Source organism: Lachancea thermotolerans (genome assembly GCF_000142805.1).
Source record: "Lachancea thermotolerans CBS 6340 chromosome C complete sequence".
Taxonomy (NCBI): Eukaryota; Fungi; Ascomycota; class Saccharomycetes; order Saccharomycetales; family Saccharomycetaceae; genus Lachancea; species Lachancea thermotolerans.
The window spans coordinates 180249-196405 of NC_013079.1; the positions used below are offsets into that span (position 1 = coordinate 180249).

The following is a 16157-nucleotide window of genomic DNA, read 5'->3' on the forward strand; positions in this document are numbered from 1 at the left end:
TTCTTTATTTCAAGGAGTGTACTAGAAAAAATTTGTACAAGTGGATGGCAAGACCCTCAGTTGCCCGTGGCTCGCGATCAACATTTCTTAATGAAAGGCACATGTTAAAGCTATTTCAGACATTACACAATTGGCACAATAGCACACAAAACGCGCCTTGTCTCGTTGATGCGCGGGGGCGTTGTTCCCGACTCTCGCAACTGAAGAGCTGAATGATCTGCACTTCAAGTCAGAGACAGGCCACTGCTCATTTGTAACGAAATGATTTGAGGCGACGCGCTGAGAATTTTGCTTCGGAGGTATTAGATACTGCTCGTAGCTTGGCTGGGAGCAGTATTGATTTTGTTCGTGTCAGAACAGGGAGAGTTTTATTCTAGCGTTCGAGACCTGAAAGAAGCATTTGAGCAGAAGTATTGGCCAACTATATATACATACACACATTCGATGCATTGCTAGAAAGTCATCAAAAGGATGCCAGCCAGGCTCGTGCGAAGATCATGGTATCAACCCTCTTTTGTGAGACTGACTGTCTGAAGACTTGCTACTTCCGCCTGAATCGCTCTCTGTGTTTTCGCCGTCTTGTTCTGGAGACAAGGAATTAGTGTCTAACAGGTGACCGCCTTGATCAGAGCCCCGTCTCCTTGGGGACCAATTGAAGTTACTCACACTGAAATTCAGTTTCGGCGTATCCGGGTGGTCAGAGCTGGTGAGCGCAAGATCAAGGATATTGCGTGGTTGTGGAGTATTCCTGAAGCCGCCTGCGGCTTTGCTGCGCAAAATCCTTCTTTCTGAAAGGAACTTCCATCTAGTGACCACCATTTCGAGGACATCGACGTTTCTTTCGTTTTCCAGAAATCTGTCGACCTTGCCCATGACGTAGAGTCTCTTAACGAACTCATCGATCCCTAAGCACTCTTGCGGGTTGTACGCGGTATACAACGGTATCTGCTGTACTATCTTGGAAAACTTGACGCCATTGTTGAAAGCGCTCAGATGCCGAGCTTCCTGGATAAATCTGCGGTATTGAGTTTTCCTCTCAATGATTTTTTTTCTATCAATACTCTCTAGCTCTTTGTTCAATCCGACCAAGTCGACCTCTACGTCGTAGGGGTCGGAAGGATTGACCTTCATGTAGTTTTTGACCAAGTTGCTGACGGATAGCCTCCCTTCCCAGATTTTATAAGAAAGAAGACCATCGAAAGAGTGCATGAAGCGCGGTAGGAGATTTGTTTCAATCTCTCCAACTCCATCGGGATCAAATTTCCGCCAGGCATTTCTGAACTTCCTGATTTCGTCTCTGCTTGCAACAGACTTTGAACCTGAGCCAGCATGGTACAAATAACTGAAACTTTCTAATATCAAAGAAACAAACATGTTCAGAAAAATGTACATGGACAAAATATTCCATGACATTAACAACACATAAGCGTAAGGTTTAGATCCACAATCCGTTCGCCCTGAAGTTTTATCAACATAACAAAATGGTGACTTCACAGTGAGATCATCCATTATGTAATTCCAGCCTTCGCCAAAACTACAACGGAATAGAACAATAAGGCTTTTAATCACGGTTCTGAAGTTTATATTTCCGGTAGTATTGGGCCCCAGTTTTGTTAGGCCAAAGATCTGATTCAGGGCAATCGCGTAGACCAGAAACAGAATTCCCCAAGTGTAGGTAAGAGACAGTATGGAAGGCAAGCTTGCCATCGCTGTGTTTATCAACTCACTTAAAATATCGTTTTGTTGGATAACGAAAAGGAAAATTGCGAGTTGGAACAGATCCCTAACGTTTGTGAAACCAAGCACTATCCCATCCATTCTGGTTTGAGCGACATTAAGACCGAATGACATGACGACTACGAAGAACTTGAAAACATCCCATTTCTTGGCGAACCATAAGCGAACGCCTTTTCCGAAAATGTAGAGCCCTTCTTGCATCAAAAAAACCGAGGAAGAGATGATAAATATCACGTCCTGATAAGTCCCCAAGCCGTTTGCTTCATGATAAGCATAAAGTAGCAAGGTAATGATGTGGAGGTAGAGTACAGCCTGTAGAAAGAAAGCATACCAGAAGTACGTCTTTTCCACTGCTAGCCTGTAAACAAAGGACCTGAACTTGCTCATCGATAAAACATCCGGGGTAGGTTCAGGCCTAGCTTGGGATAAAAGCTTCTTGACCTCGAGCCAGGACTTTTCCTCGATCGTGTAGAAAGCGCTACCTGTAGTCCTAGCATGGTTTCGAATAATAAATGAGATGAATAAGGTTAGAATGAAAACCATACTCAAGAAGTTAAACAAAACGAAGAACGCTCCATTCCCGGGGCTTGCAAATGTCTCCGGCACCGTTCCAATTCCAGTGCTTGCCATGCTGTTGCTTAACATATCAACCCAACCTTCTAATGATACGATCTCGTACAACGACCTGAAAGCAGTCGAAAAAGAGTTCATGTAAAGGTACGGCTGGGAGTACACTCTGGGTGTTAAAATCTCGAAGTCAAAAACTTGGTTACTAAACTCGTTATAACATTGTGAAAGATCCACGCCGTCATTGCAAACGCCAAAGCGGCCTCTGAAGAGACCTAAACCCCAAACTGCAAAGGGGAATAGTAACGTCAATGATACCATAGCTGCGCCAATGATTTTCCTTATGCCATCAAATAGGACTTGGTCGAATGTGGACCTAGCAGTTTTGCTTATCGTTAGGCACCGCAGCGCCCTTAATGCAGTGAGGCCTCTGAAAACTCGTGATAAATCATCATCTCGCTTCAATCCTGACACGAAGTCTATCCAAAGTGACAGTAGAACAATGACATCAATACAGTTCCAGGGATTGCGAAGATAAGCATTTGGAGTGTGAATGACGCCGTCAGCAACTGTTTTAATGAGAAATTCCAAGGAAAAAATAGTGACAAATATAGCATCAGAAATCATCGACCATTTGTTAACGCCAGATGCATGATTGATGCGATAGAGCGGAGTAAGTGAACATGAGTAAACTACCATGAGAATTGTGGCTATGGATATGAAGCCCACAAAAACGTCTTTCTTTATATGCTTGAAGTAGGAATTGCGATCGTAAGTGTTCGTGTTGTCTCCAAAAAAACGAAACCCATCCGTTCTCTTGCCCACGCAGGGTGTAGTTAAACTTTGACAAAATTTGCGAAGAATATGGTTCGGGGGGAAAATGAAATAGGAATTGTTGTACATTGGGTGTTCTTTCAGGTATCGAAGCTTCTCTTCCTCGAATTCGTTCAGTTTCAAGGTGAATTTTTTGTTTAGACCAACGCTGTCCACTGTCTCAACGTAGACAACTTCGGGCTTTTTGTAAAAGGGATTATTTGCAAACAACTTCAAAACAGAATAATTGTTCAAAATTCTCTTAATGTTTTTAATGAAGTATGGGACACCTTCTTTTGTTGTCGTATCCTGAGGAGAGTCTTCAAGGATATTGTATTGCTGGGCAATACTAACTATGGCAGTTCCTCTAAAAAGAAATTGTCTGAAGTCTTTAGAATCATCATATCCCGAGTTACCAAAAATCTTGTTTTTTATGCGTCCCATGAGGCTTGCGCTAGCAAAGTCTCTAATCTTTTGTGGGTAAACATGTTTTAAGTAGTGTTTGATTTGAAGGGGGCGCTTTTCTTCTTCTTTTACGTCTAAGCTTTCAGCAATAATGGCGATAAAGATATTGAGCATGACAAAGTTGGCCATGAAAAACCACATTATCAAGAGAACCACACCAAAAAATTGGCTTGATTTATTTGGCAAATTTTCTTGTAGCGCGTACAGTGCATCTGTCCAATTTTCTGTTGACCCTATAGTAAAGAGTGTGAGAAACGTGTTAGTTACCGAGTACATCCCAAACGGAGTTTCATCAATTTGGCTGATTGGTATAACGCCATCGAAGTAAACGGATATGACTATTGAAACCAAGAACAGGAAGAGAAAGTAAAATCCGGTAAGGTCCCAAATTAGTAAAACATTTCCAAGCACTTGTTTCCATAGGTTCCGAGTAACGCTTATTTCGGTTATGACTCGATAGAAACGAACAACTTGGATCAAATTAAGCCAGTAATAATTCTGACCTAGTTTTCGGCGAGCGTTGGGCAAAGTTATAATGGTTGAAAAGATACTGTTGAGAAGATCAAAAACATAAGCAGGGTTTATCAAGAACTTCCATATGTTATCAGAGTGGATGACTAGTCGCAAAACTGATTCAAAAAGTAAAACAAATGCGGTTGCCTGGTCAAATTTTAACACATGTTCAATATGGTTACTTGAGCTCCGTGAGGTGACTGTAGCCTGCATTATCAATTCCGCAAAAATCAATGATACAAACAAAAATTCAAACCTTTTGTACCACTTAAGCCACAACTCTGCTCGCGGAGAGAGTCTCTTACTTCTCGCTTTTTTCTTAATGTAATCAAAGGTGGACTTTCTAATACGCTGAAAAGCTGATGGAACAATGTTTTTTTGTCCTTTCTTTCTAACAAGTTCATTGGCTTTCTCAAACGAGGAAACCAAGACTGCAATCAGAAGGTTTATCATCCAAATATTAAGGGAAAAGATGCAAAAAACAAAAAATATGCTTGCAGCCATACTGTCAGAGTCCATAGTATAATACATGATGTCAGTGAATGTATTTGCACTTATAGTGACAAAAACAAGTTCCATGGAAGTCAGGATGTTGTCAAAGCTAACCCTTCCATTGTACGGATTAGTGTCGGATATACATTTCGAGTTCTGGGGACATAAAAACCCTTTTGCTATAGGACCTTCTTTTCCGTCACTGAAAATGTAAGGTTTTTTATTTTTGGTGACCGATTCCAAATAACCTCCGCAAAACTGCATCTCATTGACATACGTTTCTGTGGTATCATTGGGGTTGGTCCAAACGCACTGGCGCCTAAGTGATCCACGAAAACTTTGAACACCCAAAATGCCAAAGAAAACCCAAAAATACAACAGCATGAAACCAACGTTCAATAACTGAGGGAGTCCATACTTCAAACTGCGCAAGATGTCAGATTGGCGATCTTGGATAGCGGCAAGCTTTAAGACACGTAGTACACCGATAGCTTTAAAGATACGGATTCCATGTTTAAAGTCGTACTCGTTAATTGTAAGTGATAACGATATCCAAAGGCACACAGTCGACAAGAGATCAATTCGATTCCAGCTACTGCGTGCAAATGCGCGGTGGAGGGGGATCTCGGTGTTATAGCTTCTAGGGGCCCCATTGAATGTAACTGAGCTTCTTAACTGTTTGTCGCGGATTTCCTTCGTTGCACTAGTATCATCAATGTCAAACGGGAATATTTTCTTCATGAATTCTGATCCATATTTAGCTTCAAGGTTATGAAAGAACTTTGCTAGCCCCAGAGTTTGATACACGGTTTTGTACTTTTCCCCACGAGCATGGAACAGTTGGGAGTCATCCCAGAATCCAAAGGCGACTATTTTCGCAAGAATTTCGATAGTGAAGAAAGCATTGGCCACTAGTAGGAGACTGTCGATACCGGTAGAGTCATACGTAAAATCACCACTGTTGTTAATATGAGATAGTGCCAACGTAGCAACCATCGCAACGAGAAAAGCGAGGTTCGGCAAAGGAGCCCATTTTTTCAACAGAAGAGCTGCGAGCTTACGGCGAATGGGGTTATTCGGAGATATAAGCCCCATCGAGTTTCCGAAAAGTAGCAACGGTGGCTTAGATGGCTCCTCTCTCTGGGGCCTATTTGAAGAGCCCTGGGCCGATTCTTCTTCGCTCCAATCGGAGTCAGCATCGTGGTCATAACCACCTGCGTCACTGAAAATTCTGTTTGTGTATTTGCTTGGATTTTTGCCATTACTTGAGTCGCGCGTTAATTGAATTCCCAGTGAACTAGCGGCCCGCAGCGGTGAAGCGCTGGAGCTTCGGTCATGCTCTCTAGGAGGTTCAAGGGAGAGATGTGGTTCACGACGTGGGGCTTCTTGAGTCTCAGCATCGGGCACCTTTGAATTGCGACGGCTCTTTGGCAGCCATGTCGAATTCCCTTCCTTCATCGCGTTCTTGAATTCATCTTGTAGATCTTTGAAGTCGCTCAGGTCGCCCTCGTCGATTGTTGAAATTACAGCGGCTGACCGCAAATTGTCTTCGTCACTTAGAGCAGATGTATAGGATATTGGACCCTCATCTGCGCTCCCGCTTCCTTCTGTATCAGACTGCTCTGTTCTTGTTGGAGATATGAAGTTCCTAAAATGTGATTTGATGCTGGTGGCTGATAGCTGGCTCCTATCGAAAGAGCTATCAGAGTTCCTTGTTATCACTGTGAGGTTAGGCCTCCTCAAATTTTTGGTGTTTTCTTGGTGCTTTGATCCGCCTGCTGGGTTTAAATTTAATACACCTCCCTCACCCTCCGTTACTGTATCGGCCTCATCGATTTTGACTATTACCGGGGTTTGGTTGGGTTCCACGGAAGTCTCATGCTCCATGGGAGGCTGCCGATGTGTTAAGTTTCGTCTAGATGCCATCAGGCTCGCTAATACATCGACACCGTTTCGCTAAACCAGGTTTTCCGTTATTTGCCCGGGAGACAGCTTGATCGCTTTGATTCTATTTATGTTTGTTAACAGTTAATAAATTGGCGATAGAAAAACCAAACCCACCAAAACATTATAACGCGCCATGAAATACATTTACTGGCCGAAGGTAGCAGGTTTTAATAAAAATGACGCAAGAATCGTGGTAGCGCTTCAGGCTCCTGAAAGCGATTTGATTGTTATTTCCTTGTTAACGGCGCGCGAAACGAAGCTTTTGCAGAAGAGTAATCGGTTCAAAAGAATAGGGCACATTGATGGTAACAACGAATTTGTAAGTGAACTTGATGAAAAGGACATATGCATAGTCGAGTTCTGGCCCCCTAAGCTAAACCTTATGCAATTTTATGCCTTAGAGCCAATTTCTCTTGCTTTACCAGAGAAGGCCGATTCCACGTTGTTATCGCGTGCAACAGGTGGACAACCTAGCCCAACAGAAAAGTTTCAGATGCGGGAGTCTATTAACTCTATTAACTTATACTACAAGCACTTACAATCTCTGCGTGCTTTAATTGGCAGGGCAGGGCCATCTAACCGCGGTATCCCTGTGCGTCGAATCGCGCGCGCCTTGGCAGACCTTTGCGGACTGTTGCCGCTGCTTTCGGCTCTCCGGCAAGCTTTAACTTATATGATAATATTCATACACTCCTTTGCTAGGTTTCTATCTGCTGTGCTCAATTGGAACCCGCTCTGTTTGGTTAGCTTTTCCGCAACGGCGCAGCAGATAGATCTCCGATCTCAGCAATTTTGTTACTTTCCTGTTCAGTATCTACGAATCACAGAAAATGCTGTTTTCAATCGCATGCGGCCCAGGTCTGAGCTTAGCGTTTGCCATCCCAAAGAGAAGCAAGAAACACGTGGAAACGCCTCTGCCGGGGTTTTCCCATGCGAATACTACCCTGATTACATCAGATTTTATAACACAATTTGGTTGATTGTGAATGATGTATCTTTCGGCCTTACAGTTGGCACGCTGCTGGCAGAAAACAAGCTGCGCATTGCCAAATTTATAAACTTTCACTTGACAGACTACCTTTTTCATAAGGTTCATTACATCACAGCATACTTGGGTCAGAATCCATTGGGCATAAAGTTGAACGGCGAGCTCGCACATTTCCTCAGCGAACTTTTTCTTTGGATTATTGATTTTTCATACTCAACTTACATCAGGCGAATTCTGGATGTGTCAAGCATTCAAACGGTAATCAGCATCGTCTCACGGACTTCCTGCTGTTTTGGTGTAACTTTCGCACTTTCGCTCACAGTGGATCTCATGTCCGTTTTGTCAATGCATATTTCCTTATTTTACTACATCAGTGCCAAAATGTACCACTGGCAGTTGCATGTCATGCGGTCCCTCCTATATCTTTTCTGGGGCAAGAAGCGGAACTTGCTGAGAAAGAGAGTTGATAGTAATATGTTCGAGCTAGATCAACTGGTGATGGGCACACTTTTTTTCACAATGATGGTTTTCTTACTTCCGACTCTTGCTGTGTTTTATATATCTTTCACGGCCCTTAGGATGACAATTTTGATGCCTGAACTGCTCCTTGAGTCTCTCATGGCGCTGCTGAACCATTTTCCTTTGTTTGTGCTTTTACTGAGGCTGAAAGACCCTAGCCGCATCCCAGGTGGAGTATCAATGGAAGCATTGGGATCGAAGAATCGTTTTGCCCTCCAAAATAATCCCTTAACTGTCTCTAGCATGTTCCGGCCCTACTCGCTACTAATGGGGATGATGGCAGAGAACTATTGTTCGGTAGCTACCCTGAAGCAGATTCTTGTTGGGCGGCCCATTACCATAAAACGATACAAGATGTACCAGGTGCTCTACTCGGCTCTTCCGAAGGTGCCAATTGCGACGTCCAAGTTGTGGGAGGCCCTGAAGGGGTCTCGGCCATCATAACTATTTCAGATTGATAGCTAATGGGAATTTTGTAACATACACTTATTTACAGGATACAATGGAAAAGGGGCCGACTCCTACGCAAAAGCATGGGAAGGCAAACGCACAGTCGCGAGCATGGGAATGCTCACTTTCTCTTTTTTGTCTTGCTTTTATCCTTACTAGCTTCCTTTTTCTTTGCTGGAGCACCCTTGCCTCTACGCTTCCTTGCCTCGTTCATCAGCAGTCTATACTCCTCTTGCTGGTCAACAAAGCTGAAGCCTGGATACAAAGTCTTCAAATGCTTGAACTTTAAAAAGTCTGGGTTCCCGTAGTAGCCGACTATGGATGGGCCTTTTAGTCTTTTTGAGAGGATCTTGCTGCCTGTTCTCGTGGCAGTTGGGTTAAAGTTCTCATCAAATATTTTGGCCGATAGGTTGGCAATCTTCAAAAGCCTGCTTTTGGGGATCGACATGGCGAATTATTGGCCTGATGTACCGTCCTAATGCACAAAAATCTGTGAAGCATTTGTTTAATTTTTTAATGAAGGCCTTGATGGGCCAAATGTGTTAGAGATCATGTGAGCAAGAATTAAGTCCAGGGCAGAATTTGGAATATAGCTACGGGCGAGTATAACTGCACCTCCCCCGCGCTGGCTCTTGGTAGTGTTTCGGGTGTTCCGTAGGTTTATGAATGCTTTCTTTGACAATTGTCAGCAGCGGCGGTGATATATTCACTGGTGTCCGCGCTTCAAGCACACAGCCCGCCACGGATCGTGTTCCATATATACTGACCTAGGAGCTAGGGATGCACCGCGGGGCCCTTCAGCCTCAGCAGAGCACATTTCGTTGGATGCTTCAAGCATTCCCCCTTAGTACGGTAGATTCATCATATTATAGTTATATAATTTGACAAAAAGGATAAAGGTAAAATTATACTAATGAACAAACCTTTTTGAAGAGATGGTTTTGTAGAGTAGAGAGAGCCCTGTAAAATTGCTATATTTGTTTTTGGTGTTTTGAAAACGTTTACCAAGAGGCAACTTCTTCGGTGTTACCTTCAGCCCAGTCAGCAGCTTCAGTTTGCTCCTCGGCGACTTCCTCCTTGACGTCCTCGTCGGCGGCAGCGGTGGCCTCCTCAGCAACCTGCTGGTCAACCTCTTCTGGGTCTCTGTAGAAGTACAAGTCAGGCATGATAGACCATGGCTGAGTTCTGTCGACTAGAGAGCCTCTTAGTCTCAAGACCTCTCTGGCCAACAAGTACCAGATCAAACCGATGGAGTGCTTACCCTTGTTGTTGCATGGGATGGCGACATCGACGTATTCGGAAGGAGAGTCCAAGTCGGTCAAAGCGATGACTGGGATGTTGACGTAAGAAGACTCCTTGATGGCCTGGGCGTCGGATCTTGGGTCGGTGACGATCACCAATCTTGGCTCCTTGAAGGAACGGGTGATGTAGTTGGTGAAAGAACCTGGGGTGAATCTACCGGCGATGGCGGTGGCACCGGTGTGAGCAGAGAACTTCAGGACAGCTCTCTGACCGTAGGTTCTGGAAGAGATAGCAACGACGTCCTCAGGGTTTGGGATGGCAGCGATGATTCTAGCGGCCAAGACAATCTTCTCCCAAGTCTTGCCGACGTTGACGACGTTGACACCGTCTGGTCTAGTCTTGAAGACGTATGGCTCTTGGTGAACCTGCAGATGAGTTGTTAGTACTAATGATCCGCTGGAAGACGCTGCGACGGAGAATGAGACCGGAGGCCACAGGTGAGAGAGGCTGCACGCGCGCGAAGCCGCGAAGTACAATTCCGGAGGTCGATCTGCAGAGTGGCCGCTCCCGAGCGATGCGGGGGATCCACTCTGCGTCGTGCCCTCGCTGCCGCCAGGGCGCGCGTAGATGGGCTTCGGAACATTGCTGTAATTCATGTCGCGCGTGTACGCACTATGCTCTCATGTCCTGTTTCCCGCTGGTGTTCAATCCCTGGGTCTTAGCGCAAGGCCGCGTCCGGAGCGCGTCTGCTCGAAATCCTAACATACTTGGACGTTCTTGGAACCTAGGTGCACATTGGCAGCCAACAACAACTGGGCGTCTTCTGGGGTCAAGTCAAAAGTAGCTGGTAAAGACATTCTTGCTCTTGCTATCTGTTCCTGAGTGTATCAGTTATGCTCGTCAACCAGTGGTCAAATTTGTTAATCTTTCAAAAATTTTGTCCTGATGGGATAGGGCCGGTTGACAATTTTTCATCACCGTGGGTCCTGCCCGGCCCGGGCAGCCCGCAGCCGCTACTGATAGGATCTAGGCAGAAGCATCGTTCCCGCTAGGCAGAGACACACTGCCTGCTAGGCGGAGCCCCCAAGCCTAGGAGGATGTGCTAGGCGGAGAGCCGCACGCTGCACTGGGTGCTACGCGGGGAGAACCACTGCAGTGCGTCCTTTCCATCACGTGCTTCCAGGCGGCTCCAGGCGGCATCCTTCCTAGAGCTAGACGGGCCCCCGCGTAGGCTCTGGGCGGAGAAGCGACGGCCAGCGAGCTCAGCGGCTCCTTCCTGCCTGCGTGTCTAGCACTATGATTTGGCTTGTGCGTGGGGACGCGGTGGCGCGCAAGAAGAATCGAGAATACACGCACCGTCGCACACTTCAAATATGATCTCGACTGTGTGTGGGTGGTGACATTGGGTGCAAGCAGTCACAGCACGTATGTGGTGATATTAGCTGTCGGTTGATCAAGGCGTCGGCGGCTATTTCAGGGTCACGTGTCGGAGTTATGTGTGCTTATGTACGAATCGCGTGCATTCGTCATCGAGAGCACGTGCCGAGCGTTCTCTTGCACCCATGATTACTTCATTTCACCGTTACATCGGCTAATTCACAGTCCAGCAAGTCTCTGCGCCATCCCAGGCCTCCTACTCGTTCCTGATCTGTGTAAGTTCATGCGCCACCACCCAAGCTTGGCATCTTTTTAAGCGTCGCACTCCAACAAGTCCGGCTCCAACGCCTGTTCACGACGCAGCTGCATCTGCTTCTCACCTTTACAATAATACGCACCTGCGGCCAGCGCGACAGCGGCAACTCATACCGTTCAACCTCTCCCAAGCCTACATGTTCGACTTCACGCACGACGCCGCGATTCCTGCGGCCACAGGCCCCGCCGCCGCACAGTCCACGGACGTAGCAGTGCGACGCGCCATCAACTGGTCGGCGGTGGTGGCGATAGGCCTTGCCGCGTTTGCAGTAGCCGTGGCGCTCCCACTGTGGAACTACCTCTCGCTGACGGCGTGGTTTTTCCGACTGCGACACCACCTGCGACACGACGTGCTGCGCAAAATCCGTGTTTTTCACGGCTCGCGGCTGTACCACAACCAGGCGCTCAAGATCTGCCTCTTTTGGGGCGCGCTCGCGTTCGCATGCTCGTTTGTCCAGACCGGCGGCGACATTATCCAAATCACCAAGCGGTTCGGCAGGATCGCGGTCGCACTGATGCCGCCCCTGCTCTTCCTCACGCTGCGGCCCTCGCCGCTGCCACACACGCTGTACCTGTCGCTAATCCCGATTCACAAATGGGTCTCGCGGGTTGTAGTATTGCTTTCCTTGCTTCACACCGCGCTATACACCTGGTACTGGATCTCTGTCCGCATGTTTTTCCTGAAGATCAAAAAGCCTGCAAACTTGTGGGGCGTCATTGCCATGGCTCTGTTCCTACTCATAGCCATCACTTCTCTGTCGGGCGTGCGTAGATATAATTTCAGGCTATTCTACTATGTGCACTACGTCTCAACGTGGCTCACGGTCGTGCTCCTGCACTTCCATGCTAGGCCGCCTGTATCAGGCTACACCGCCCTCAACTGCTGTATTCTGGTCGCCCAGATAGCCTACCGCGTGATCCGCACCACCAAGGTTCGCATCACTGTTGTGCCTGTCTCTCCTAACCTAATTCTTGTCGAGTTCCCGCTTTCCGGGCTCTCCAAGAAGCCTCATATGCCTTCTTCAACGATACGCATGGCTCCTTACCACAATCATCCTCTCAAGCGCCTGTTTCAGCAGCTCATTCCGCTACAACATCCCTACACGATTGCAAGCCTTCCAAGCGACGACATGATCAGATTAATTATTCGTCGTGGCAAATTCCAGCTCCGTAACAACGCGGAGTACCTTGTCACAGGTGCCTTCGAGCCCAAAATCGACTTTATTTCCAAGAGCTCAAGAAGTGTGAATATTTTCCAGGGCTCTGTTGCCTTCCAAAATCAAACCCCGGCTCTCTTAGCGTCTCCACTTCACTACCTAATTTCTGCACGCAGAGCCCTTCTTGTTACAGGAGGAAGTGCTATTTCCTTTGGGCTACCTCTTTTGAGAATTTTGAATTTTAACGGTGTGACTGTAAGGTTGAAGTGGGTCACTCGCGATTACCGAGACTTAACGCTTTTGAATCATTTCAAAAACAATTTTGATGGCCTAGAAATATATGTTACGGGCTCCGCTGGCGAGGAGCAGGATCTACAGATTGACTACGTTGATTTCGATCAACGGCCCTCTCAGGACTCTAGTTTGAATGAAGAACTCGAACCTATTCACCCCTCAGCTCCCGAAACAGCTCCAGAATCAAACTATGGCACATTCAAGTCCTTTGAACCTCCTTCGGGGCTCACCCTGCAAAATCAGGGCAGAAGCAATCAAGAAGACGAAATTGATTTTACCCAGATGTTCAGTGCCCGTAGTTTAAAATCCAAGAAATCCCATTTAGCGGAGCAGCTCCCACATACTCCGTTCGCGAAGGGAGATATATTCCGTAAGCCTTCGATTGTTGTGCCACCACCGGAGCAGGTGGATGATATGCAGGACCTACCCAGCTTACCAGGTGAGACTGATCCCAAAGTTCTCAAGATACCTGCTGGTGTCCAGGTCTTTTTTGGAAGGCCCAACTTAACTAATCACGACTACCAGTGGTGCTTGGAGCGCGAATGTATTGGACCTTCAGATACTAACGACTGCTTCCGATTAGACGGACCAGCAGCCAATGTTGACGACTTATCGCGTGTTTGGGTATTGGCTGCCGGACCTCCACAACTAGTGGAAAATACTAAAAGATGGGCCACAGACGGCGGACTGCATTTTCACGAGGAAAGCTTCACCTCTTGAGTAACCCGCGGTTGAGAATTAAAGTAATTGTTCATGTCATGCATTAGAACTACGAAAATACATTGTACAGCAGTTACAGGGTAAAGTCCGCTTTGAGCGCTTGAGGTGCCTCCAGTAACGGTTCCATGCTGTTTTCCCTCAAGTTATACAGTGATGTTGGGGCCAGCTGACTAATGTTATCGTGGGCACTTATCTCTTCATGCTTCAGCTTTAGCCCATGATTCGCCACGAACGCCTTTACGAGTGACTTCATGACCTCTTTAATAATGATGTTTGAATATTCTTGGGACCCTACGGCAGTATTTGCCTGCTTGGTGCATTCTTCCCATTTCCGTTCTTTCTTTTCGTGCAAAAACGGATCTTTGTAAGAAGACGGCAAATCTCTATAGTTTGTTTGCAACGCTTGCAACAATTCATACTTGCTATTCAGGTCCAAATTCGACGATTCAATAGCCAACTCTTCGAGGCGGAATTTAAACTGATCCTGGGAGTTGAACCAGGAGAGCATTTCTTCGCAATGTGATGCGGACTTTTCAAGCAAGCTCTCGAGCGCCTGCTCCAATTGAGACGCTGTTATCGTATGAGCTTCTTGCACACGCCTGGGTCCCAATAAAGCTTTTAATGTTGGTAGATCTAGCCAGGAGCCCAAAGCTGGTACAAACCTATGTTTTTCCTGCCTCTGTTTCGGTCCAAAAAGCCATGGCACAATATGAAATTCGTCTTTAGCAATAGTTAAAGCACGATGAGGTATATTCACTTGCTTACCGTGATATTTTGAGATACGCAAGGGCGATATGTCGGACAGCAAATAACTTTTGCCGCTTTTTTCAGAAACAATCTCGTTAGCTCTGTTGAAGCGTGAATTTTTATATGAGGCTTGGTCTTCCAAAGGTTTCGAGCCGCTTTCGTCGTCTGAGGGTGTTAACACATCAGGATTACGATTTCTCTCGTTTCTAAGCTGCGACATGATTCTGGTGTTTGTTAGAGCGTTCGAAGAAAACCCAACTCCCAAAATATCGATAAATAGCCCTGTGTCGATATCTATGAATCTTGCATCAACCTTATCAAGACTTTCATCGTGGTCTCGTGAGAATATAAAAGGCTGAACGTCTATGAAAAACCTCCCGTAGCCTTCCGATGGAGACTCAATGACAAGAGTCTGATTGTAGAACATGGCCAATTTGTGTAAGTCCTGTATTGGCATCTGAACATTCTGGCTCGCCGCCCACGGAAATTGTGAGCCACTATAAAGGTATGCGTGGAGAGAGCTGTGCGCCAGCCAGGAAGTCAAGTTCTCCGATTTGGTAAAATCAAGCCATGTTCTCATGAGAGAGTTTAAAGTACGTAACCTTTTCCATTTCGGTACCCACCCGGAAAAAAATCTGATGTCCATATGGTTTTGAAAGTTGTCGGGGTGGTTTTGTATGCTGGAACTCTCATAGAAGTACTTGAATTTGTTGTCTCCACTAGAATCGTAACTTTGCGCAAATCTAAGGGAACTCAAATAGCTGAACTCTCTCTCAAAAGGAAATTCAGACTGGGAAAGCAGTTCTTTTTGGGAGATGAGATCGAACTCGAAAGCTTCTGGGCTTAGCTCAAAGAGAAAACCTCTACCAGGTTTCGGGGTGGGAAAAGGTGGTTTTGAATGTATGTTCTTGATCTCCTTTAGAGGATCAAAAACCAGGGTACTCTCCAATTCATCATGACTTGACAGAAACTCTTCGAGGAGATCGCTTGAAGCAAGTGACAAATAAGCTGCTGAGTTTTTCACACTTGTATGCACAGCTGGGCCATCTTTTGATAAAAAGACCAAGTTTTTGGGAACAAGTCCGCCGCTAAATAAAAACGAACTGGATTGTAAGACTAGCGATTCAGCATCGCTATGCGGCTGAATCCTATGAACTTCAAATCCGATTGGAGACTTCTGTGAATTGGTACAGTAACTGGATAATAGAGAGTTTTCCAGAGAAGCTTTGGGAAAGGAGCCCCATTTGTTGCTACTGGATACTATGCGTTGGCTTTCTTCAGGGGCTTCAAAAATGTCTTGGCACTGTGGGTTTTCTTGAGGTTTAGAGGTGATTAATGGGTTGAGAACGCTACCCAGATTCTTCCAATCGTACCAACTGAACATAATTTCGCCCCGGTGCTGGGAGTTCTGTACATGCTTATAATATACAGCAGCCGTGAGCCGAGCGTCAAAGGTGTAGTAGGGAAACCTCAAACCCCACAATTTATTGCCACTGGCCACACGCGTACTCTCAGTTAGGTCTTTCAACGTGTAATCATCATTCCAAAATTCCGAGTTTAATCCAGCGGTCTCTGGCAAAAACAACGCCTGAAAAAGCGCTGCCAGTTCTGGCTTACTTAGTATCCACATCAATCTTGATGAGTTAGGATTTCCTTGGCTTTTAAGCAATTTTAACTGCTTTTCAACATTAGAATTGGGGTCGATAGACTTGATCAGCCACACCATCAAAAGCATCACCATGCTTGCGGAGACCACACGGCGGCATAATCTCGTCACCCGCATGTCTTTATGCTTCAAGTGAGATTCAAAGACG

The 16157-nt window shown here is 46.1% G+C and overlaps 6 protein-coding genes across 6 annotated transcripts; 2 read left to right on the forward strand and 4 right to left on the reverse strand.

Annotated features, from left to right (window-relative positions):
• Positions 1-495: 495 nt before the first annotated feature.
• On the reverse strand, positions 496-6513 carry CCH1 (calcium channel protein CCH1; the record flags this gene model as incomplete). Its single annotated transcript, XM_002552271.1, has 1 exon — positions 496-6513. One exon carries the CDS (start codon positions 6511-6513, stop codon positions 496-498), a length of 6018 nt encoding a protein of 2005 aa, XP_002552317.1.
• Positions 6514-6667: 154 nt separating this feature from the next.
• Positions 6668-8485, forward strand: GPI1 (phosphatidylinositol N-acetylglucosaminyltransferase; the record flags this gene model as incomplete). The annotated part of the gene is made up of 1 exon (XM_002552272.1): positions 6668-8485. The coding sequence occupies one exon, from the start codon at positions 6668-6670 to the stop codon at positions 8483-8485; it is 1818 nt and encodes a 605-aa protein (XP_002552318.1).
• A 127-nt stretch (positions 8486-8612) lies between these two features.
• RSM27 (mitochondrial 37S ribosomal protein mS33) lies at positions 8613-8939 on the reverse strand (the record flags this gene model as incomplete). Its single annotated transcript, XM_002552273.1, has 1 exon — positions 8613-8939. One exon carries the CDS (start codon positions 8937-8939, stop codon positions 8613-8615), a length of 327 nt encoding a protein of 108 aa, XP_002552319.1.
• Positions 8940-9492: 553 nt separating this feature from the next.
• RPS0A (40S ribosomal protein uS2) lies at positions 9493-10590 on the reverse strand (the record flags this gene model as incomplete). Its single annotated transcript, XM_002552274.1, has 2 exons — positions 9493-10158; positions 10501-10590. The coding sequence occupies 2 exons, from the start codon at positions 10588-10590 to the stop codon at positions 9493-9495; spliced, it is 756 nt and encodes a 251-aa protein (XP_002552320.1).
• Positions 10591-11562: 972 nt separating this feature from the next.
• Positions 11563-13596, forward strand: FRE8 (putative ferric-chelate reductase; the record flags this gene model as incomplete). Its single annotated transcript, XM_002552275.1, has 1 exon — positions 11563-13596. One exon carries the CDS (start codon positions 11563-11565, stop codon positions 13594-13596), a length of 2034 nt encoding a protein of 677 aa, XP_002552321.1.
• A 73-nt stretch (positions 13597-13669) lies between these two features.
• On the reverse strand, positions 13670-16126 carry KLTH0C02156g (KLTH0C02156p; the record flags this gene model as incomplete). Its single annotated transcript, XM_002552276.1, has 1 exon — positions 13670-16126. The coding sequence occupies one exon, from the start codon at positions 16124-16126 to the stop codon at positions 13670-13672; it is 2457 nt and encodes an 818-aa protein (XP_002552322.1).
• Positions 16127-16157: the final 31 nt, after the last annotated feature.